General features: G+C 38.6%; 1 protein-coding gene across 2 annotated transcripts in view; it reads left to right on the top strand.

Annotated features, from left to right (window-relative positions):
• Positions 1–24,244, top strand: part of PARL (presenilin associated rhomboid like) — a 50,236-nt gene that overhangs the window by 22,519 nt on the left and 3,473 nt on the right. Inside the window, exons 5-9 of one of the 2 annotated variants that reach the window (XM_058730641.1) lie at positions 6,627–6,722; positions 7,752–7,901; positions 9,573–9,643; positions 23,766–23,867; positions 24,007–24,104. In XM_058730641.1, coding sequence (XP_058586624.1) covers positions 6,627–6,722; positions 7,752–7,901; positions 9,573–9,643; positions 23,766–23,867; positions 24,007–24,104 — 517 coding nt within the window. The remainder of the gene's footprint in view (positions 1–6,626; positions 6,723–7,751; positions 7,902–9,572; positions 9,644–23,765; positions 23,868–24,006; positions 24,105–24,244) is intronic. The other variant, XM_058730642.1, reaches the window with a different exon arrangement.

The following is a 24,244-nucleotide window of genomic DNA, read 5'->3' as shown; positions in this document are numbered from 1 at the left end:
AGGGGCCACTTGAGTTCAGTTCTTTGGTTGTCATGGTTGTATATACGAGTCAGTGTCTGGACTGGCCAGGTTTAGCTTCCTTCAGATAGAGAAGCTGTGGAGTGGTGAGCTGGCCCACCTTATCAGCAGAGGGGATCCTGTACTTAGCTACTGAACCCCAAGTGGGATAGTGGGTCCTTTTTTAGGAAAAGAGAAAAAAAAGGTTGTACTACCTTCGTTGGGCTAAGGAGGAAAATGGACTGAGATTATTGAACCAAGCAGGATTCCCAAATTAGTATATATTTCTTTTAATCGAGATATTATTCACATATCTTATAATTTGCCACATAAAAGTATGCAGAACCACTTGAGTGGTTCTTATTGTATTCACAGTATTGTGCAACTGTCATCATCCCAGGACATTGTCATCCCAAAAAGAAACTCCATACCTATTAGCAGTCACTCCCCATTCCCCTCCTCCCCTCAGCCCTAGGCAGACACTAATTTATTTTCTTTCTCTATGGATTTGCCTGTTCTGGACATTTCATATTAATGGAATCACATATGTGGCCTTTTGTGTCTGCTTTGTTCACTTAGTGTAATGTTTTCAAGGTTCACCCATGTTGTGGCATGATGTATCAGTCCTTCATTTCTTCTTGTGGCTGAATATTCCATTATGTTGTTTATTTATCTGTTGATGGACGTTTGAGTTATTTCCATTTTTTCGTTATTATAATGCTGTGGATTTTTGTGTATACATTTTCATGTAGACATGTTGTCATTTCTTTTGCTAATATACCTTGAGTCGAATCATAGGGTCATATGGTACTCTAACTTTTAAATTGTGGTAAAAACAAAATATACCATGTTAGCCATTTTTTTTTTTTTAACATTTATTGATAGCATGAGCATGGGAGGGGCAGAGAGGGGGGAGATACAGAATCTGAAACAGGCTCTGAAAAGTCAGATGCTTTATTGACTGAGGCACCCAGGCACCCCCATGTTAGCCATTTTTAAGTGTACAATTCAATAGTGTTAGGTATGTTTACATTGTTATGAAACATTTGTAGAACTCTGTTTTGTCTTGTAAAAATGAAACTCTATGCCAATTACACAACTTTGCACCCCCCCCGCCCAGTCCCTGGTAACCATCATGCCACTCTATTTTTACAAATTTGATTATATACCTTATTTAAGTAGAATCAAACAGTATTTATCTTTTTTGACTGGCTTATTTCACTTAGCATGCCCTCAGAGTTCATCCATGTTGTAGTGTGTGATAAGATTTCCTTCCTTTTTATGGCTATTGGGTGTATATCTTTATTCCATTGTGTGTATATATCACATTTTGTTTATGCATTCACTCATTGATAGACATTTAGGTTTCTTCTACCTCTTGGCTATTGTGAATAGTGCTACTGTGGAGATGGATGTGCAAATACCTCTTTGAGACCCTGCTTTCAGTTCTTTGGGATATATACCCAGAAGTGGAATTGCTGCATTATATGGTAGTTCTATTTTTAATATTTTTGAGGAAGTTCCATACTGTTTTCCATAGTGGTTGCACTACTTTACAATCCCACCAACAGTGCATAAGAGTTCTAATTTCTCCACATCCTCACCAGCACTATTTCCTTTTCTGTTTTTTTGATAGCAGCCGTCCTAATAGGTGGGTGAGGTAACACATTGTGGTTTTGATTTGTATTTCTGTAATCGTTAATGATGTTGCACATCTCTTCGTATGCTTGTTGGCTATTTGAACATTATATTTGGATAAATGTCTATTGCAGTCCTTTGCCTATTTTTATTTATTTATATTTTAATTTTTAAGTCTATTTTGAGAGAGACAGAGTGTGAGCAGGGGAGGGGCAGAGAAAGAGGGAGAATCTCAAGCAGGCTCTGTGCTCAAAGTGTGAGATCATGACCTGAGCCAAAATCAAGAGTTGGTTGCTTAACCCACTGAACATAATTCAGTCCCTGTTATATTTTTGTTTTCATTCATCTCAAAGTATTTTCTGATTTCCCTTACGATTTCTTCTTTGGACCATTGGTTATTTAGGAGTGTGTTAATCTCTGCATCTTTGTGACTTTCCCTATGTCTTGTTGATTTGTAATTTCAGTTCATTGTGATCAGAGAATGTAATTGTATAATTTCAGTGTTTTAAAAATTTTTTGAGGTGGCTCAGTCGGTTAAACATCCAGTTCTTGATTTTGGCTCAGGTCATGATCTCATGGTTTGTGATATCAAGCCCCACTTCAGGCTCTCCGCTGTTGTCAGGCTCAGCACCGACAGATTCTTGGGAATCTCTCTCCCTCTCTCTGCACCACTTCCCCAAATAAATCAATAAAACTTTAAAAGAAAAAAAATTATTGAGACTTGTTTGTGGCTGAACATATGGTCTATCCTGGATAATGTTACATGTGCTCTTGAAAAGAATGTATTGTCTCGTGTTGAGTGTTTTATAGATGTCTGTTAGGCATAGCTGGTTTATAGCTTTGTTCAAGTCTTCTGTTTCCTTGCCAATGATCTCCTCTCTTATTGCAAATAAGGTATTGAAGTCTCCGACTATTATTGTTAAACTGTTTATTTCTCTTGAGTTCAGTTTTTACTTCATATATTTTGGGATTCTATTGTTAGGATCATCTATGTTATTTTCTTGTTAGGCTTGTGGTGTACAAGATCCCAGGAATATATTGAGGTTTTATAAGCTCCTATGGACATCTCATTCCTCAGCTTTTCCTTTTAAGATTTTTGTTTGGTCTCTTGTTTACTCCAAATATTATCCCCCACTGCAGGTAGCCATGGACTTAAAACACTTGCCTGTAATTGTTTTTGACAAGTGCCCCCTGGAAAAAGGAATTGTGTACTTGAGCTCTCAGTCAAGTCATATATAGACAGCCTTGCAAGTGGGGCTTTGCAGGGAAATATTATAACATCAAATAATAGTTCTTTGGGAATGACGCTTTGAAAGAGTTCCAGCTCCATTGTACTATCTCTAGTGCTTGCTAGGCTGTACGAGAAATGTGGATTGTTTTCATAGATTATAGCTTCAACGTATAGCTGGAAAGTGGAGGATGGGACCAGGGCAAGCTAAAGTGCCCCAGAGTTGCTGTTCTTCTTGAGATTCAGCCATTTTCCTTAAATGTTGAGTTGCTGCAAGCTTTTAGCTAGTTTCCAGAACTGTGAAAAAGTTGCTTCTGACAGCTTTTTGCCAATTTTTCATTGTTTTGTGAAGGGGAGAATTTTTCAAGGTCCTTACTTCATTATTTTCATTGATGTAATCCATTGCCTCCTTTTTGGTAAAGGTAGGTGTTGAGCCAGCAGCAGTCTTAAATCAGCGGTGTCGAGCTTGTTCAAGAGTTGACTGAGTAGGGAGGAGGCAAGTGACACTCGCTGTAAATGGAGATACAAAGACCTTAAGCAGTTTTATTTCTCAAAGGGTAAGGAGGGAACCATTATGTGAGCTTCTGCATACTAGGCATGTGTGGTATTTTGTTTAAGCCTCACTACAACTTTTGTAAGGTATATGAGGTATTTATCTTCATTTTACAAATGAAGCTGAGGTGAAGGAGATGAAATGCTTCAGACCACAAAGCTCTACTAAGTGGCATATGTAGGATTCAGACTGGAGAAGGCTGTTCCCTTTCTACCATAGTTTTCATTTATGGGTTTTCACCGTGTGACTGCTGCATTTAATTGTGCTTTCTCATTTCATCACACTCAACTGTTTAAGGTAGATTTTATTAGCCCTATCTTCCAGAAGAGAAAACTGAGGCTGAGAGGTTAGGGGCCTCTTCCCTAAGTTATAAGTAGGACAGTCAGTTCAGCTGGATTCCTTTATCCATGCCTTTAGGCAACGTGCAGTGCTGCCTCAGGCCTAGGATTACCTCACATCCTGTCCTATTCACTGGCTTCTGGGGACCAACCTGCTGTTTCCTAGATAAAGAGCCCTTTGATCTGAAATCCTAGAGTGACCAAGATCAAAAGAAATCCTATTGGCTACCTATGTCTGTGTATAATAGAGCCCTAGATTAGGAATTGTGGCTTGGCCACTGAATTTGGCTCTCTAAAAATTTATATCTCTTACTTAGAGCCTCAGTTTTTTCATCTATAATTGGCCTTCAAAATGGGATGTGCATCAAGGAAAATAACTGCATTTTGCTTTTCTCATTTAAAATTTGTTAGTGTATTTTAGAATGAATTACAGTAATTTGTGTACATAATTTGGGTATGTATGTTCAGTTGTTTACTGATGGGATTCTTAACTGTAGACCACAGGTCTATGAAGTGAGAGTTTTTTGTTTTTTGGGTTTTTTTTAAAGTTTATTTATTTTTGACAGAGACAGAGTGTGCATATGAACTGGGGAGGTGCAGAGAGAGAGAGGGAGACACAGAATCTGAAGCAGGCTCCAGGCTCCAAGCTGTCAGCGTAGAGCCTGACATGGGGCTCGAACTTGCAAACTGTGAGATCATGACCTGGGCCGAAGTCGGACACTTAACCGACTGAGCCACCCAGGTGCCCCTATGAAGTGAGAGTTTTAAGTACAGCGTGTACTGGTGCTGATATTCTGTCTTAATTTACCAAAAAGGCCTCTTTGGGGTGAGAATTTGGCAATATTAACTCTTCGGCTACTGTTCACCTTGATATGTTTCGTTATCTCTCCCCTTCTCAAGGCTTTTCCCTAGTTGTAATCTCTTCAGTCAGAGACTAGACTCTGCGGTACTATGCTGCTTGCAGTTTCCAGAACTGTCTGCTGTATGTCACTGGTTTCAGAAAGTAGCCTGTGGAACATGCAGAGTAGTTGTTGCCATTTTTCAGCCTAGCAGGCAGGATCAAGGACCCCATTTTGCTTTCTTTGCAGTGTACCACAATTGGAGCAAATTGTATAGCCCCAATTATTTTCATGATCATGGCAGCCTGGGGCCAAACTCTTCTCAGGTCCTCCTTACCCTGAGATACCAGTCACTATGTACAGCAACCTAGACCTTAGAGGAATCTTTGGGTAATAAAGATGTTAAATAAATCACTGCTCACTTTCATAGAATAAACCTGGTCTGTTCCTCTGTCTTCGGAGACTCCGCCCTTCCTCTCCCCACCTCCCTTGTTCCAGGGTTCCAGGCTCCTCATTGGGAGGTATACATAGTACTCGTACTTGCCTTCCTTATGACCCCTTTTTCCCATCCTTTCATGAATACTGTTCCTCTCACCATCTTTGGAGGAGTTCTAGTTGGTTGTTTACTGAAAATGTATAACAGCTGTCAGTCCCCACTAGTAAGACATATGATAAAATTAATGGAACCAATTCAGTTAAATACAACAAAATACCATTTCATGTGCCATGGAGAAAAAAATGTTTCTAGCTCATCTGTGACGTACCACCAGTTGTAAGATGCATCCTGATTACAGATATTAAAAAGGAGATGTCTTAGAATCTGAAAAATAATAGCTTCCTTTCCTACCTCTCAGAAGAGAGAGAAAAACTGGAGAGACTAGTAATGCCAAGGGATAGCTGAGAGCTAAAGATGTAACAGCTGGTGAGGATTATACAATGAATATCTTCTAAAATAAATCCTCTTACCAGAATGTTGCTGGAATCCGTGCTTATTGTCCTTGAAGGAGTTGAAAGGGCTAGTTGCCTGCTAGCAATTCCTTTAATTAATTCAAGTAGATGAGTGCCTACTATATGGTCACGGAGTTGTGGTACATTGCAATTAGTGTGGTTTTTAAAGTTCATAGTTTTTAAGAATAACTTAGAATTAACTATTCAGTCACATTTTAGTGAAGAAACTATCATTAAATAATAAACCTCCGTTTAGTGGTAGTTCTAGCAGCATCTGTTCTTGGAGAAAAATCAAACAGTCCTCCAGCTCCTACATGTAAACAGTTTTAAAAGCAGTTGCAAAATTCCAGATTATTCCTGAATTCTTATCTAACATGTATTTTCTCAGACAAGTGGATTTTTATTTACCCAGTTGATACGTAGGCGTTTCCATAAGTTTAAGAGGTATTTTATTCCCTATGGAAAAAGAAGCATGCTATGTAATAGAGCTTTTCTAGTCTTAGCCAGAGAACCCAATTCTGTACATTAGTTGTCTTTGGCTTGGCCATTTTCAAACAATAATTATAGATCTGATGATTGTTGGGTACAGTGTGAACCATTCTGAAGAAATAAAATAAGGGGGCACCTGGATGTCTCAGTCAGTTAAGCATCCAACTTTGGCTCAGGCCATGTTCTCACAGTTCGTGAGTTCAAGCCCCGCATCGGTCTCTGTGCTGACAGTTCAGAGCTTGGAGCCTGCCTCGGATTCTGTGTCTCCCTCTTTCTCTGCCTCTTCCCCATTCATTTTCTCTATCTTTCCAAAAATAAACATTAAAAAAAAAAAAAGTAAAATAAGGATCTGAGCGAAGGAAGTCAGCTTCTAGAGCATTTGCAATTTTCTAGGAATTTTCTGACTATACAAAGGCATAGTTTGATACTTAAAAACATTGATTTCACTTACTTTCCCTTAGCTCATCCTCTCCCCGCCCCAAGTATATAATACTCTTACATAATTGTGGTAGAAAATCTTATTCAGGTGGACTTTTGATCAGACTTTCTTTATTCCAATTTTTAACCTCCCTAAATTATAAATCTTTATTTTGTAGGTATCATAGCTGCGAATGTTTTTGTATTCTGTTTATGGAGAGTACCTTCTCTACAGCGGACAATGATCAGATATTTCACATCCAATCCAGCCTCAAGTAAGTCTACTTATGACTTTATTTTGAGATAGAGGTAATATGAAAGAAATAAGCTTTGTGTTAACTGAAATGCTATGCAGAGGATGAGTTGCTTGTCAACAGTTGTAAGTAATATCCAGAAAATAGACTATAAGCTCCCTGAGGAAAAGGACCCCATCTCTCTTAGTGTTATATCCCAAGTACCTAAAATGTGCCTTGCACATATCAGATAAGTATTATTTTTTTAATGTTTGTTATTTTGAGAGAGAGCACCAGTGGGGGAAGGGGCAGAGAGAGGGAGAAAGAGAGAGAATCCCAAGCAGTGGGATCTGACAGTGCAGAGCCTAATGTGGGGCTCAATCTCACCAACTGTGAGATCGTGACCTAAGCTGAAATCAAGAGTTGGATGCCTAACTGACTGAGCCACCCAGGCGCCCCAGTAGATATGTATTTTTTAATGACGTAAGATCCGTGATCACTACAAGTTCACTCTTTGAGGAGATTATTATATACAACTTTATATCTGTACTTGAAATAACTTACTAATTCTTTTTTCTAACTTTTGCCACGAGGACAAGTTGCTTTCATTGAACTGAGAATTTTTATTGGTTGCTTACTAAGTAGAAGAGAGAGATTTAAGATAACTTTTTACCACTTTGAAAAATGCTATCTTTAAAAATTTTTTTTAATGTTTGTTTATATTTGAGAGAGATGGGGAGTATGAGCAGGAGAGGGACAGAGAGAGTTGGAGACAGAATCTGAAGCAGGCTCCAGGCTCTGAGCTATCAGCACAGAGCCCGATGTGGGGCTTGAACTCACAAGCTGTGAAATCATGACCTGAGCTGCAGTCGGACACTTAACCAACTGAGCCACCCAGGCGCCCAAAAAAATGCTACCTTAAACCATCTTATTTAAGCTTTTGAACTGGCTCTGTTTTTGTTTCCTATGTTCGAGTTGTCATAATAATAATGAAAAAAATCAAAAGTAGATAATTTTTAGGTCATGGCTGTGTGTCCTATGATTACCAGACTGTTTTTCTTTCTCTTGTAGAGGTCCTTTGTTCTCCAATGTTGCTGTCAACGTTCAGTCATTTCTCCTTGTTTCACATGGCAGCAAATATGTATGTTTTGTGGAGCTTCTCCTCCAGCATAGTGAACATTCTGGGTCAAGAACAGTTCATGGCAGTGTACTTATCTGCAGGTAATAAGCTTTAATCTCAGGATCTTTTGGAGTACGAGCACGCTAACCTATCTGGAGAAGGAACAAAGGGAACGATCATAGCTGAATTCTACATATGAGGATTGTATGTAGGGAATTATACATACTGTCTGTAGAGAAGGACATCGCAGGCTGGTGGGGTTGTTGGCTTTCCTGCTTCTTGTTTCGCGATTTCTTCTTAGATTATTTAGGTATGTTTAGTTTTAAATTAGGATAGGATGGGTTAAGACTCAGTGGAGAATTTAAGCATGTCATTTTTATCTCATTAGGCCTTGGCTACTTTAGCTCAGGCCCACCGTTTTATAGATAAATTCTTCCCAGACTTCCTGGCTGTCTCAATCATCTGGATCTTTGTTAAATAACCTTAGGCTCATTTCCCACAGTGTGTTCAGTTTCCAGAAAGCTTTATTTTAGACCAGAGCTTTGTAATAAGATCGTCAAGAATGAGTTTTTTCTCTTTTCTGAAAGCATATATCTTAGTCTGGAGCCACTCCAGTTGTGGTCCTGGGGATATCATCGTTTCCTTATTTCAACTAGAAGTGGTAGTAAAGGATTCCAGGTTCCTAGATGCTACTAAACTGGCAATTGGTCTGTTAAATTTTACCTCTCTATTTGCAAAATGTATTGAATTAAAAACCACATGGCATGAAAATTTGTTTCTGAAGTCCCTTCGTTTACTTTTTTTTATTAAAAGTGTTTCTTAAGTTTATTTTTTTTAGTAATCTCTACACCCAACATGGGGCTCGAACTTACAACCCTGAGGTCAAGAGTTGCATGCTCTTCACACTAAGCCAGCGAGGTGTCCCTGAAATCCCTTTATTTAAAAAACAGTATATCATACTGTAGTCATATTGTAGTATGGAAAAAAAAGCACTTGAGAGCTTGAAGACAGAAGACCTAGTTTTACTGGATCTTATTTCTGCTACTTGCTGTGTGATACTGCAGAAAAGACCATAGTAACACCTCTTTGAGGATAATGATACTCTCTCATGACAAGTGGTTGTAGAAAGGATTAAATAGACACATCTACCACAAGGCATCAAAAATGGGTGCTTAGTCATTGTTAAATACCCATGTAGCTGGTTCTTCAAAACTAGAAACTGAGCAACATCTTTGGCCTGTGCCAGAAGTGTATAGTTTTTTCCCCAAGCACTAGTTGTATTGTTGTAGGTTACACATGGGTCTGTTTCAGATGATTAATTCCTGCTCTACAGGAAGTTTTTTAAAATGAGCCACATTCAGCTTAGATGACATTGGAGCCAAAGGGACTTGTAAAAGAGCATCTAATCTAAATTGCAGCAGAGTCACTTGGCAAGCTGGGTAAAATATAGATTCCCTGGTCCCGTTCCCAAGAATCCGATTTAGTGTTTGGAGTGCAGCCCAGAGGATTCCCTGACAGTTGGTGAGTTTGAAACTAATCTCTTTTATGTTATAGATAAGGAAAGTGAGAACTGAGAGGTAAAGTGAAGGACCCTGTGTCACTCAGTAAGTTGTGTAGTTGGTCACACTTACAAAATATCTGAAGTGATAGGATAAATATTCATACCTGCACCTTGTACTGATCCAGGTAGAAATCCAACATTGTTAGTCTCTGTGGGGTGGAAACCATTTTTATACTACACTAAAATTATTGAAATGTGACTTATTTCTCAGGCGTTATTTCCAATTTTGTCAGTTATGTGTGTAAAGTCGCGACAGGAAGATATGGACCATCACTTGGTGCAGTAAGTATTTGTAATGTAAATTTTCTTAATTTAGTCTTTAACTTCATTTTGAAATAATTTTAGACTTATGGAAAAGTCCAAAATTATTACAAAGAGTTCTTATATACCCTTTACGCTACTGTTAAGTACAGAACCACAGTAGAATGATCAAAGACAGGAAGTTAACATTGAAACAATACTAACTAATCTGTGTCTAATTTAGAATTTATAGAGTCTTGGGGCACCTGGGTGGCTCAGTCGGTTGAGTGTCCGACTCTTGATTTTGGCTCAGGTCATGATCTCATGGTTTGTGGGTTCGAGCCCTGTGTTGGGCTCCATGCGGGCAGTGTGGAGCCTGCCTCAGATTCTCTGTTCCCCTCTCTCTCTGCCCTTCCCCCACTTGCGCTGTCTCTGTCTCAAAATAATAAAGTATTTACAATACTTTATTATAATAATAAAAAATTTAAAAAATAGAATTTATGGAGCCTTGTAAACTTCAGGCTATAGCTTTTAACCATTGGTCATTTACATATACTGTACTTACTAGAACAGACTACAAATCAAGAGCATAGTCAGAACAGTGGGTATCCATTCCTCAAAACCAGACAGCCTAATCAAGCATTGGAAAATTCTCAATAATTACAGATTTGAATCTGGTACTATATCCTCTGTTTAGTCACTATTTGAGTGTCTTTTGTGCAGATTAGACTAGTAGGCACTGTAGTAGAAACTGGGGATATACCAGTGAGCAAGATGATCACAATTCTCTTCCTGAGCTATGTTCTGGATGTTTAAACAGAAAAAGTGTTGTGTTTTTTGTTTTTGTTTTTTGTTTTTTTAGTTTAATGGAAATTTCTAGGCACATGGAAATCTTTGTATAACATCTCTCTAAAGACTACACATTCATTTTGTACATGTTTAAACACTAATGCACTTAAATATATTCAGATAGAGAGTTTCATATTTAAAGAAACTAAGAAGGTTCAGTTTTGGAAGAGAATTCTTATGTAATCATCCCATAATGTGTGTGTTCCTCATATTTGTGCATACTTAATTGTCCTTTTTTTATACTTAAATTTCCTAATGAGACCTGTATCTTGTCCTGTCACCTACGTGATTTCTTAAGCCCCCGTTTTTTCCTTCATAGAATATTTTATATACAAGATTTGGTGCTGGTGTAATTTACATATTTCAAATCTTTTACCTCATTCACCGCCTAAGCACCTGTTATGTGAAGGCAACGAAGACCACGCTAAAAGGGCTGAGTGTTCTCTAGAGGACTTCAGGGGTTCTGAGAGTAGGGATACTTTTTTCATTAAATGAGAAGATCTTGGAGGGCATTTTGATGTGCTACAGGTGTTATTCTCATTTTGCAGATAAGAAACTAAAGTCCAAGATGAGAAGAGTGTGACAGATGGTATTTGGAATTAGGCTGGGTTTGAATCCAGCTCTGCCACTTATCCGTGATTTCTAAGACATATTACCAACCCTCTCTGTTTTTCTGTATAAAATGGGGACAATACATCTCTTTCTGATCTGCAGTGCAAGTGTGTTTAGATGGCCTAGCATAATAAGGAGCATGTACTAAAAAACGTGGTAGTGGTAGTTCCTGTTCAGTCATCAATTTTGTAGAGCCATGTCAGAATAAAATTATTATCCCCAAATATTTTCATTCATTCTTAGTTAAAATTAAAGAAAACTAAGTCACCAAGTATAATAATATTTTTAATGAGAAATCTAGAAACAAATACTGTTGACAAAGTTATGTTAGAAAATACGAAGTACTGGTCTTACTGGCTTCCTTGTAATCCTGTGTTAAAGGATGAAGGGCTAAAGAATATTTGTCAGTTGACATATTGGCATTAGGGAGCAAGAATACTGGATTTTGGTAAGGGTTTTATTTAGTTAGAGCTCTGGATGTTCTGAATCTCATTTAAAAATTGTTTCTTAGTTATTGGTAGGAAGCTTTAACCTGCTTTTAAAAAATTTATTTTCTGTGAAATGTAACCCTTAATTTTGAGATGGCAAAGATCAATGAAATGTTTGCGGTAGGAAACAGCATTTGTTAAAATGTTAGAGATGTGTTTTTTGCTTGACGTATATCACAGGCCAAATTGAAGCTTGCTTAACATACGATAACTTGCTTACTGTAACTTCATTGATTTAAGTATCACTGATTTAACCTGTTCTTAAACTGAGTTCTCTAAGTCAGGAAAGTATCTTTAGTCTCTTCTTACAGCATTGCAAGTAAAATAAAATGGTCACTAGAATGGATTCATTTGGAATTCCTTTTTTATTTATCTATCGTGTTTGGAGTATATCTCTTGTATAACTTTCTTAGTGGCTTTTCCAGTATCTGTACTTCAGTTATCACAGTCTGCTGGTGGGAGTGTCATTTTACCAGTTTGACGTGAACCTTACCTCCCTTTTCATCCCTGTGTCCTCCCCAAATTATAATATATAATTGTCTTAAATATTTCCACTGCGTGCATTTAGAATATTGGCTACTGTTATTATCATTTGTGCTTCAACCATTAAACATCATTTAGAAAATTCCAAGGGAGGAAAAGTCTGTTGTCTGTATGCATAATTTTTCTTCTTCTCCATTGTTCTTCTTTCTTGATGTTTCAAGATTCTTCCTTCTATCATTTCCTTTTTATTTAGAGAATTTTCTTTAGCCATTCTTTTAGGTAGGTATGACAAATTCTCTTTAAGTTTTTCTTGGAGAATGTCTTGATTTTCCCCTTCATTTCTGAAGGATATTTTCACTGGATAAAAAAGATTCCAGGCTGACTTTTCTTTTGGCACTTGAAAAATGTTGTGCCACTTCTTTTTGGCCTCCATAGTCTTTGAAGAGAAATCCTTTGTTGTTCAAATAGCTGGACTTCAGATCATGATCTCACTGCCCCCATCAGACTCTGTGCTGACAGCTCAGAGCATGGAGCCTGCTTGGGATTCTGTCTCTCCTGCTCATTCTACCCCCCACCTCCCTTCTCTCTCTCACAAGAATAAACAAACATTAAAAAATATATATAGCTTTTCCCCTGTACGTAAGGTGGTGTTGATCTCTCTGAAGATTTTTTACTTTGTCTTTAGTTTTCAGAAGTTTGACTCTGTTGTCATGGATCTCTTTATGTTGATCTTGTTTGGGGTTTGCTCAGCTTCTTGAAACTAGAGGTTTATGTCTTTGGGGAAATTTTCACCTGTTATTTCTTTGAATGCTTTTTCAGCCTCACCTTTCTTTTCTTTGGAACTATGATGACATGATGTTAATATAATCTCTAGGGTCTCTGAAATTCAGTTAATTTTTTAAAGTCTGTCTTTCTGTAGTCCAGATTGGGTAATTGCTACTCTGTTTCAAGTTCACTGATTATTTTCTTTGTCCTTTCCATTCTGTTTGGGTCCTATTATTGTTTTTATTTAGGTTATTGTATTTTTCAGTTCTAAATTTTACATTGTTCTTGGTATCTTCTGTTTCTTTTGGCCTTTCTGTTTCTGTGCTATTTTTTCACTCGTTTCAAGCATGCTTGTAACTACTTATTAAAGCATTTTTATGATTGCTGCTTTAAAATACGTGTCAGACAGTTTTAATATCGCTGTGTCATCTTGTTGGTTTCTGTTGTCTTATTCAGGTTGAGGTTTTTCTGGTTCTTGGTATGTTGAGTGATTTTTAAATGAGACCTGGACATTTTGGATATTATGAGACTTTGAATCTTATTTAAATCTGTTCATGAGGCTGCCCCTGCCACTGCTTTGACTAGGGGAAGGTTGACCATTACTGTCTGGTGAGGTGAAAGTCCAGGTTCTTTACTCAGCCTCTTTTGATACCTAGGGTACAAGGACTCTGGTTACTAGGAGGCAGGACTTGGAGTTCTGGAAGTTCAGTCTCCTATGTAGACCTTTCCTGGCTAGGAGGAACAGGGTGCCTTGTTACTGCTGCCCACATGACCTCCACTGACACTACCCCGTCAGCGGTATCATGATGCCTCGTTGCCATCTGCAAGGGTAGAAGTCTAGGCTCTCCACTCAGCCTTTGTTGATGGGGATTGGGCTGCAAGCTTTTCTGTTGTTTGGCTGGAGTAGAGTGGCTATTATCTAAAAGCTGACTGTCTTGCTAGGCTACCCTTTCTTGGTCCTTTGGCTAGAGAGAGCATTTTGGGGGATGGGGATAGACCTATTATGTCTGAGTTCATTGGGATTTCCAGGTCATGAGCTTCTCCAGAGCCAAGTCTGAGCTGTATGAGGCCAAAAGAAAACCCAGGGGACTCACCACTGTGTCATTCCTTGGATCCCAGGGTTCCTTAGCCACTCTCCTTTTCTTTCTCAGCCTTTCAGAGTTGTCTTATGTTTGTTTTACATGTAGTGCCAAGGTTTTTGGCTGTACTTATAGAAGCACAAAACCCCTTAGAGTAAATTCATTTAAAATTTATGGTGCAAAAAAAAATCATACATGTAAACAATATGATATGAAGATTATATAGATATAGGAAATTATTTATGAAAATTATTTACTTATGAAATAAGTAAAAAAATTGTATGCATGTTGATTGCAAGTACATAACCAGTGTACATAAATTGTTGGTGGAGAATAAAAGATCTTCATCTCTAACCAAGGAGGCAGGTGCCTAGAGTCTGTGTGAGTTGGGGTTAATAACTCCCTGAGATTGTACCTAAAACATATATGAATGTGAAATTTTTCTGAGGAGAAAGGGTCCCTGTTCACTGTATTTTTAAATGCCCCTGACTAGAAAAGGTTAAAAAAAAAAAAATAGGGGCACTTGAGTAGCTCAGTTGGTTGAGCATCTGACTCTTGATTTCGGCGGGGGTTATGATCCCAGGGTCATGGGGTTGAGTCCTGTGTCAGGCTCCATGCTGAGAGTGGATATTCTCTCTCTCTCAAAATAAAAACTAGAAAGAAAGAGAGGGGCACCTGGGTGGCTTCATCAGTTAAGTGTTCACCTTTGGCTGAGGTCATGATCTTGGATTTGTGAGTTCGAGCCCTGCGTTGGGCTCTGTGCTGCCAGTGTGGAGCCTGTCGGGGATTCTCTCTCTCCCTCTTTCTGCCTCTCCCACACTCTCTCTGTCAAAATAAATAAACTTGAAGGAAGGAAAGGAAAAGAAAGAGAATGAATGAATGAATGAATGAATGAATCTGTGCATGGAGGTAGGCCCAAACATTTGTCAAAAAAGGAAGTTGGGATTTATTCAGATACATAAATGTTTACATTTGTGTAGGTAAAGGTCACTTTGAGAAAATTCTAGGACAGTGGAACTGCCTTCTATCTTTAAAATAATGTATAAGGGGCGCCTGGGTGGCTTGGTCGGTTAAGCGTCCGACTTCGGCTCAGGTCACGATCTCGCGGTCTGTGAGTTTGAGCCCCGTGTCGGACTCTGGGCTGATGGCTCAGAGCCTGGAGCCTGCTTCTGATTCTGTGTCTCCCACTCTCTCTGACCCTCCCCCGTTCATGCTCTGTCTCTCTGTCTCAAAAATAAATAAACTTAAAAAAAAAAAAATTAAAAAATATAAAATAATGTATAAGAACAATAAGATATAGAGAAACTGGTTTTACATAGAAATGCACAGTAATGAGAATTTTCTTTCATACTAAAATATCTGTAATGAGCATTTTAGATGGAGAGCATAATCATCGATGGAGAAATAATGTAGAGGCACCTAACAGAATTTTAATGTTCTTCTTTCACATCAAGCAGTCAAACTCTGTTGGCTTCATTTGAGGGAAAGTGTAATTTTATTGGGTTTTTTCCCTCTCAGAAAATAAGGTTTCAGCTTGATTTGTCTGGAGTTTCATTGAATTGACATTTAAAAAAAAATTTTTTTTTTAAAGTTTATTTATTTTTGAGACAGAGACAGAGCATGAATGGGGGAGGGTCAGAGAAAGGGAGACACAGAATCTGAAGCAGGCTCCAGGCTCTGAGCTGTCAGCACAGAGCCCGATGTGGGCTCGAACTCACAAACCGCGAGATCATGACCTGAGCCGAAGTTGACCGCTTAACCGACTGAGCCATCCAGGCGCCCCTCATTGAATTGACATTTTTAGTTTGTTTAAAAATAAACCTGGGATACTAGAGTTGCTTGTATGCAATAAAACCTGGAAGGTGATGAGCTACTGTTCACTCCAACTTTACAATTCTTAGTGACATTGACATCTACTGTGCTTAATGTTAATATAGCACGTGCTGATAGTTTTGGGGGGTGGATATTGATGTTCTAGGCAGAACAGATCTTTCAGAATAAATATAAATATGGCCAGTATAAAATGTTGTACCATGACCCAGCAAGTTTGTGAGGAAATAAACCTGCAATCTTCTGATGTGGTTCTGATATCCTGAAAATTTGCTGTGAACCCGTTTAGGACCTGGAGTAGGGAACCAGGGAAAGGTGAACAAGTTATGGAGGCTGTGTATGTGCATATGTGTGTTTCCATACAACCAGTAATCTCCCTGTTAAGGGAAGTCAGGATTTTGGAAGAACCTTGTGTGTTACAGTTAGACTTGTACAGAAGCCAATTTGGTCCAATATGCAGTAGCAGAGAGTTGATCTTAAATATAGAAAATAGAATGCTGGGGGTGTCTGGCTGGCTCAGTTGGTGAAGCATGTGACTCTTGATCTCAGGGTTGTGAGTTTGAGCCCCACATTGGGTGTAGAGATTACTTAAAAATTAAAAAAAAAAAGATAGAATTCTGACTCCTAACCCCCACTGCATAATGGCAGGTACCACCACCACCTGCCTTTACTGTGCAGTTGAGGTTATTGTTTCCTTGTTGGTCTTAGCACTTTTTCAGCCCAAGGACTAGGGGTTTTTTTTTCATATTTAAATATTTTTATTTAGTTATTTAAATCCAGGTTAGTTAACATATAGAGCACTAGGGTGTTTTGTTTTTTTTTTTTTTTTTTTTTTTTTTTTTTTTTTTTTTTTTTTTTTTTTTTTTTTGTCTACTTACCTTCACTGAGATCTTTGGTTTTCCTTCCAAGGGATACTCATACTGTCTTTCCATCCTGCAGTTATCCCAGCCCATTCCTGGGAATGCAGCCTGAGCAGGTTTCCCTGTTTGGGTCAGTTGGCAACTGTGTATTAGGGATTTGGGATATCTGGGATCCCTGGGACTCCTAACACTTTATTAGTAATTACTAAAATGTCACATAATCCTGTGTTTTGAGTCAACCCTTTGTACAAATGGTGGTTAAGAGTGGTAGATGCTAGGGGCGCCTAGCTAGGTAGATGCTAGGTGGCTTGGTCAGTTGAGGTCTGACTGTTGGTCTCTGCTCAGGTCATGGTCTTGCAGTGATCAAGCCTCTTGTCGGGCTGTGCACTGACAGTGTGGAGCCTGCTTGGGATTCTCTCTCTCCCCCACTCTGCCTTCCCCCACCAAATAAATATTAAAAAATTTAAAAAAGAGATGCTATTTTTTCAGAAATAGCATTTTTAATACAAAAATGTAGGAACCTTTCCTTTTATTTATAGGGGTAATCAGTTACAGGATACCTTTTATAAAAATCATTCTTCTCTTAGATGTCTTTTTTAACATCCTCCTTAGAAATTATTTATTTATGTATTTATTTAAAGTTTATTTATTTTGAGAGCAAACATGAGGCAGAGAGAGAGGGAGAGAGAGAGGATCCCAAGCAGGCTATGTGCTGTCAGCACAGAGCCCAATACGGGACTTGAACTCCTGAACAGTGAGATCATGACTTGAAATCAAGAGTTGGATGCCTAACCGACTGAGATACCCAGGAGCCCCAGAAATAATTCAAATCTTACAGAAAATTTTCAGTACAAAGGACTTCTAAGTCTTTTAAAAAATAAAATCACTAGGGTTTACTGAGGTATAACCGACGTGGAAAAAACTGCACATATTTAAAGTTTACCATTTCAGGACGCCTGGGTGATGCAGTGGGTTGAGCGTCTGCCTTCAGGTTATGATCTTGCCGTTTGTGAGTTTGAGTCCCACATTGGGCTCTCTGCTGTCAGCACAGAGCCCTCTTCAGATCCTCTGTCCTTCCCCCTCGCTGCTCGCTCTCTCTCGCTCGCTCTCTCTCTCTCTCTGAAAAAAATAAACATTTAAAAGATAAAGTTTATAATTTGGAAAGCTTGGACGTGTGGATCAAGATACTGAATACAGTCATCATCCCTGAAAGTTTCCTGGTGCTCCTCTGTAGTCCCTTCTTCCTGCTTCTAACCCCCTTCCTGGGCAACAGCTTCTCTACTTTGTTATGATAATTTCATTTGTACTTATTTTCTAGAGTTTAGTATTAATGGAATCATCCAGCATATACTCCTTTTTGTTACTGTTCTGGCTTCCATTACTCTATTTGAAATTCATCCATGAAGTTGTGTATATCAGTCTGTTCTTTTGTATGAGCGAATAATGTTCCATTATTTGGATATGCCAGAATATGTATATCCATTCACCTGGTGGACATTTGGGTTTCTAGTTTTAGCTGTTACAAAAAAAAGCTGTTGTGAACGTTTGTGTATAACTGTTTGTGTGCTTTCATATGTCTTGGAATGTCCAGATCATAATGGTAAATAAGTATTTAACTTTTAAGGAATTTCCCAGCAATTTTCCAGAGTGATTATAGAATTTACTTTCCTATCAGCAGCATGCGAGATTTTCAGTTTCTCCACATCCTCACCAACACTTGGAATGGTTGGTCTTTTTAGTTTGTAAGCAGTATGTACTGATACCTGTGTAGTTTTAATTTTTATTTCCTGACTCATCTTTTCATGTGCTTACTTGCTATTCATATATCTTCTCTGAAGTGTTCAAATATTTTGCCCAGTTAAAAAAAGATTTTAATTATTTTCCTTTACATAGTCTGGATACAATCCTTTATCAGATTTTTGAGATGCAAATATTTTCTTTTAGCCTATATCTTGCCTTTTCTCAACAGTGTCATTTGAAGACTGTAAGTTTTTAATTTATATGAAGTTTGATTTATTAATTTTTTTCTTACAGATCATCCTTTTTGGTCTCATAACTGAAATCTTTGCCTAACTTAAGGTCACAAAGAGTTTCCTCTTATGGCTTCTTTAGAAGTTTTTATTGTAGCTTTCACACTAGGTCTTTGTGTCACTCTGAAAGTGCAGCAAAATGCTCTTGAACCACATTCACCAGTTTTTAACATTGTGTCACATTTCACTTACTGTTTTCTTTATTCACACTTTTTTTTTCCTGAACTGTTTGCAAGTAGGTTGCATATATGATGCCCTTTTACCCCTAAAATGCTTAAGTGTATATTTCTGAGAATACGAATATTTTACTCTTTCCAGTTATCAAATTCAAGAAATTTAATATTGATATAATACTTTAACTTATTAACATATTCCAGTTTTGTCAATTGTCCCAGTAATGTCCTTTGTAGTTATTTCTCCCCCTCTAAGATCATGTATTACATTTAGAGGTTATGTTCCTCTGGTCTCCTAAAAGCTGGAACATTTCCTTCCTTAGCCATTTTTGTTAATTGAGGTATAATTGCCATAACATTGTATTAGTTTCAGGTGTACAACGTAATGATTCGCTATTTGTATATATTGCAAAATGATCACCAGAGGTAATCTAGTTAACGTAGTTAACAGTAAGACTGTTGCTGTGTATAGTTAATAAATTTTTTTTCCTTGTGATAAGAACTTTTAGGATTTATTCTCTTAGCTTTCACATATGCAACACAGTATGAACTGTGGTCACCATGCTGTACATTACATCTCTGGCTTACCTATTTTAAAATGGGAAGTTTGTACCTTTTGACCCTTTTAACCCATTTTGGTCTCTCCACCCCCAACTCTGGCAACCACCAGTCTGTTCTTTCCACACACGGGCTGGCTTTTTTTTTTTTTTTTCTTTTTTTAAGATTCTGTACATAAGTGAGATCATACAGTATTTGTCTTTCCCTGACTCATTTCAGTTAGCATAATGCCCTCAAGGTCTATCCATGTTGTCACAAATGGCAAGATTTCCTTATATTTTTGTGGCTGAATAATATTCCTCTGTGTGTGTACATACCACATTTTCTTTATCTGCTCATCCATTGTTGGACACTTAGGTTGTTTCCATATTTTGACTATTGCAAATAACTGCAATGAACACGGGGGTTTATTTACCTTTTTCAGTTAGTGTCTTTGGAGGGATAAGTACCCAGAAGTGGAATTGATGGATCATGATAATGCTCTTTTTAATTTTCTGAGGAACCTTCATAATGTTTTCTCTAGTGACTACACCAGTTTACATTCCCATCAACAGCGCACAAGGGTTTCCTTTTCTCCACATCCCCACCAACACTTGTTATTTTCCTTTTGATAATAGTCATTCTAACAGCGGTGAGGTAGTAATCTCATTGTGGTTTTGATTTTCATTTTCCTGATGATTAGTGACGTTGAGCATCTTTTCATATGTCTGTTGGCCATCTGGATGTCTTCTTTGGAAAAAGGTGCAGATTCTTCTGCCCATTTTAAAATGGACTGTGTTTTTTTTGTTCTTGAGTTATATGAGTTCTTTATATATATATATCAGAAATTAATCCCTTATTAGATAGAATTTGCAAATATTTTCTCCCATTTGGTAAGTTGTCTTTTTATTGTGTTGATGGTTTCCTTTGCTGTGCAGAAGCTTTAGAGTTTGATGTAGTCCTACTTGTTTTTGCTTTTGTTGCCTTTGGTCAGCCTTTCTAAAATTTTTCACGGAATTAACAATTTTGGACAGTACAGGCCAGTTATTTTATAGAGTGGTCATCAGTTGGGTTTGTTTCTTCATGATGAGATTCTGAGTGTGTGTTTTTGGTTGGAATGCTACATGAGTGGTGTTATGTCCTCAGGTACCACAGTTGGAGGCAATAATGTCCATTTGTTGACTGGTTGTTATTCAGCTTCTCTACTATAAAGTTGCTGTTTTCCTTTACCTTTTAAAGTTAATGTGTAATGTGTGAGGGGATACTTTGTGATTTATGTAAGTGTTGTGATCTCTTCTTCATCGACCCCTGTCACCCCCCTGAAATAGCATCCATTGATTATTGTAGCTTGACTCAGTTTTTGCTGTGATGGTTGTTACAATGGTGAATGTAACAATGCTGTGATGGTTGGCGGTATAGTACATCTCATTTGTTTTCCCTAATGTTAACGTCTTCTATAGCCATAACTTATCAAACCTAGGAAATTAACATTGGCATAGCCCTTTTTAAAAAATTTTTATTTTAGAGAAAGAGTGAATGAGCAGGGGAAGAACGGCAGAGGGAGAGAAAGAATCTTAAGCAGGCTCCATGCCTAGTGTGGAGCCCAACATGGGGCTCTCCCACAACCCTGGGTTCATGACCTGAGCTGAAATGAAGAGTTGGATGCTCAACCGACTGAGCCACCCAGGCGCCCCGGTATAGGACTTAAACCGCAGACTGTATTTGGATTTCCTGTTTTTCCATGATGTTCTTTGTTTTGTTGTAGGATACCGCATTGCATTTAATTATCATGTCTTTTCAGTATCCTCCAGTCTGTGGTGCTTTCTCCGTCTTTGTCTTTCATGACCTTGAAACTTTTGAAGAATAGTGGGAAGATGTTTTGTAGAATAGCCCTCAGGGAAGTGTTATTACTATTTTTTTTAAGATTTTATTTTATTTATTTATTTGGGGGGCAGGGGGGATAGGTGGTGAGGGGCAGAGAGAGTGAGAGACAACCCAAGCAAGCTCCCCATTGTCATTGCAGAGCCCTACATGGGGCTTGAACCCACGAACCATGAGATCATGACCTGAGCCAAAATCAGGAGTTAGACGCTTAACTGAGCCACCCAAGTGCCCCTAAAAATTTTATTTTTAATCTGTACACCCAGTTTGGGGCTTGCATTTACAACCCTGAGATCAAGAGTTACACGCCTCACCAACTGAGCCAGCCAGGTGCCCTGGAGTTTTTTGTTTGTTTGTTTTTGTTCTTAATGTTTTTATTTTATTTTTGAGAGAGAGAGGGAGAGAGTGAGTGGGGGAGGGGCAGAGAGAGAGGGAGACATAGAATTCGAAGCAGGCTCCAGGCTCTGAGCTGTCAGCATAGAGCCCGATGCAGGGCTTGAACCCATGAACCATGGTATCATGACCTGAGCCGAAGTTGGTGCTCAACTGACTGAGCTACCCAGGTGCCCCAGTTTTATTATTTTTAATAAGTGACTAAGAACCCAGAATTTTGGCTGAAGACAAATATAGTTAAAGTACCAGCCTCCCTTTGCTTTCCCACTGGTCTCCAGCCACACACAGGCTTGGTTCAACTTGGTTTTCTGCTTGGAACACTCTTCCCATCTCTTCCCCTTCTACTTCGCCAGCGCCTGGTGATCCTTCCATGCAAAACTTGATATCATTACGAACCCTGAGCTGAGCTTCTATCGGCTCTCCCTTCCATGTGTTGCCAGAGCATGCCCTGCTTCATCATCATGGCTGATCGTGTTTTGTTGTTACTTTTTCTCTGTAAGCTCCATTAAGGAAGGAATGTGGGTTTTGTTCCTTTCTGTACCCCCAACATTTACATAGTGCCTGGTGCAAAGTAGGCCTCAAGTATTTGGGTGAATGATTATTGTGAGACTTAATATTAACTAGGGATTATGACCTAATTTTTCAAGTATTCTACCATTTAGAGGAAGTGGGAATATGTCTAACATTAAGAGTTTAAATTAGCATTATTTATCAAGATATTTCATAGCCATTATACATTTAAATTATGAAGATTATGTAGCAACCTGGAAAAACACATGATTAAAATAAAAAATACAGCCAGGAGCACCTGGGTGGCTCAGTTGGTTAAGCGTCCCGCTCTTGATTTTGGCTCAGGTCATGATCTCACGGTTTGTGAGTTCGATCCCTGCGTCAAGTTCCACGCTGATAGTGTGGAGCCTGCTTGGGATTCTCATATTCTCATTCTCTCTCTCTCATTCTCTCTCTCTCTCTCTCTCTCTCTCTTTCTCTCTCTCTCTTTCTCTCTCTCTCTTTCTCTCTCTCTCTCTTTCTCTCTCTCTCTTTCTCTCTCTTTCTCTCTCTCTCTCTCTCTTTCTCTCTCTCTCTCTCTCTCTTTCTCTCTCTCTCTTCTCTCTCTCTCTCTCTCTCTCTCTCTCTCTCTCTCTCTGCCCTTCTCTCACTGTCCCTCTCAAAATAAATAAATAAAACTTAAATTATCATTATAATTTCAGTTATAATAAATAGATGATTGATTGTAAGGTTGTGACAATGTAGACTTTTTTTCATGTTTGTTTATTTTGGAAGAGAAGGAGAGAGATAATTCCAAGCAGGCTCTGCACTGCCAGCGCAGAGCCCAACATGGGGCTCGAACCCACAAACCATGAGATCATGACATGAGCTGAAATCAAGAGTCAGACACTTAATTGACAGTCATCCAGTCACCCCTACATTTTTTTTTTTTTTTTTTTAAGTAAGTTCTAGGCCCCACGTGGGGCTTGAAATCATAACCCCAAGATCAAGAGTTGCACGCTTTACCAACTGGCCAGCCAGCCACCCTGACATTTAGGTTTTTATTGCCTCATCTGAGGCTGTTGGAGGAAGCGCTTCTCAGGCAGGTGCATGTGTGTCCCTGGAAGGATGCTGTGGGGGGTGGGTCATGCAGAGCCATGGGACAAACACGGCATGCTTTCCTGGAGCAGAACATTTGCTCAAAGGTTTTAAAGAAAACGCTTAGTTTTATTGTGAAGTAGGATGGAAATTTCATGTGAATTTATTTATTTATTTATTTATTTATTTATTTGTAAACAGAAGGCATTCTACTTGGAAGAAATTCCACACGTCTGGGTTTCTTTGGGCAAATTCATGCACACACTGGTTGAAATGGCTTTGCTTTGTGGGAATTTGAGAATTTCTTTTATAGTTATTAAATGATGCATAATCATGCTTAACATTGTCCCTGAAGTTCATTAAGCACTCACATGCTGTTTGCTACACACCTTGTTCTTTCCAGGTTAACTGTGTAATGGACTGGAGCCCTTTTGCCTGATACTTTGTACCTTAGTAACTAAAAAACTTTTAAGCTTTGTGCTAACCTAGAAATGTGTGGCTTATAAACTTTCTGGAAAAAGTATTGCTACTTCAGATTGTAGTCACTAAACGGTTGCACATTCAGAGTTTGACCTTTTCACGTGTGTTCATTTGCAGTCAGGCGCTATCATGACCGTCCTTGCTGCTGTGTGCACAAAGATCCCAGAAGGGAGGCTCGCCATTATCTTCCTTCCAATGTTCACATTCACAGCAGGGAATGTGAGTATTTTTATGAATTGAAGTGCTGGGGACAGTGGTGATATTTTTACATTCGTTGAATTCTTGCCCTTAAATTAGAAATGTCAATGCTGGAGGAATCAAAGTTGTACCAGTTCTGTTCTCTTTTGCTGACTTTCAGGCCCTAAAAGCCATTATTGCCATGGATACAGCAGGAATGATCCTGGGATGGAAATTTTTTGATCATGCAGCACATCTTGGGGGAGCTCTCTTTGGAATGTAAGTTTGAATATAACTGATCGCTACACTGCCTTCTTAGGTGCTCTCCATCCCCTCACCTTAGGAAGGCAGAGCAAGGCAGTTAACTGTGTGAAGGAAGCAGGAGTAGGTAGGGTTAGGAGGGTGAGAAAACTTCAACG

The sequence above is a fragment of the Neofelis nebulosa genome, chromosome 5 (genome assembly GCF_028018385.1).
Source record: "Neofelis nebulosa isolate mNeoNeb1 chromosome 5, mNeoNeb1.pri, whole genome shotgun sequence".
In the NCBI taxonomy this organism is placed as follows: Eukaryota; Metazoa; Chordata; class Mammalia; order Carnivora; family Felidae; genus Neofelis; species Neofelis nebulosa.
The sequence above is the reverse complement of the archived record's forward strand: the minus strand, read 5'-3'. Positions and strand labels throughout refer to the sequence as shown.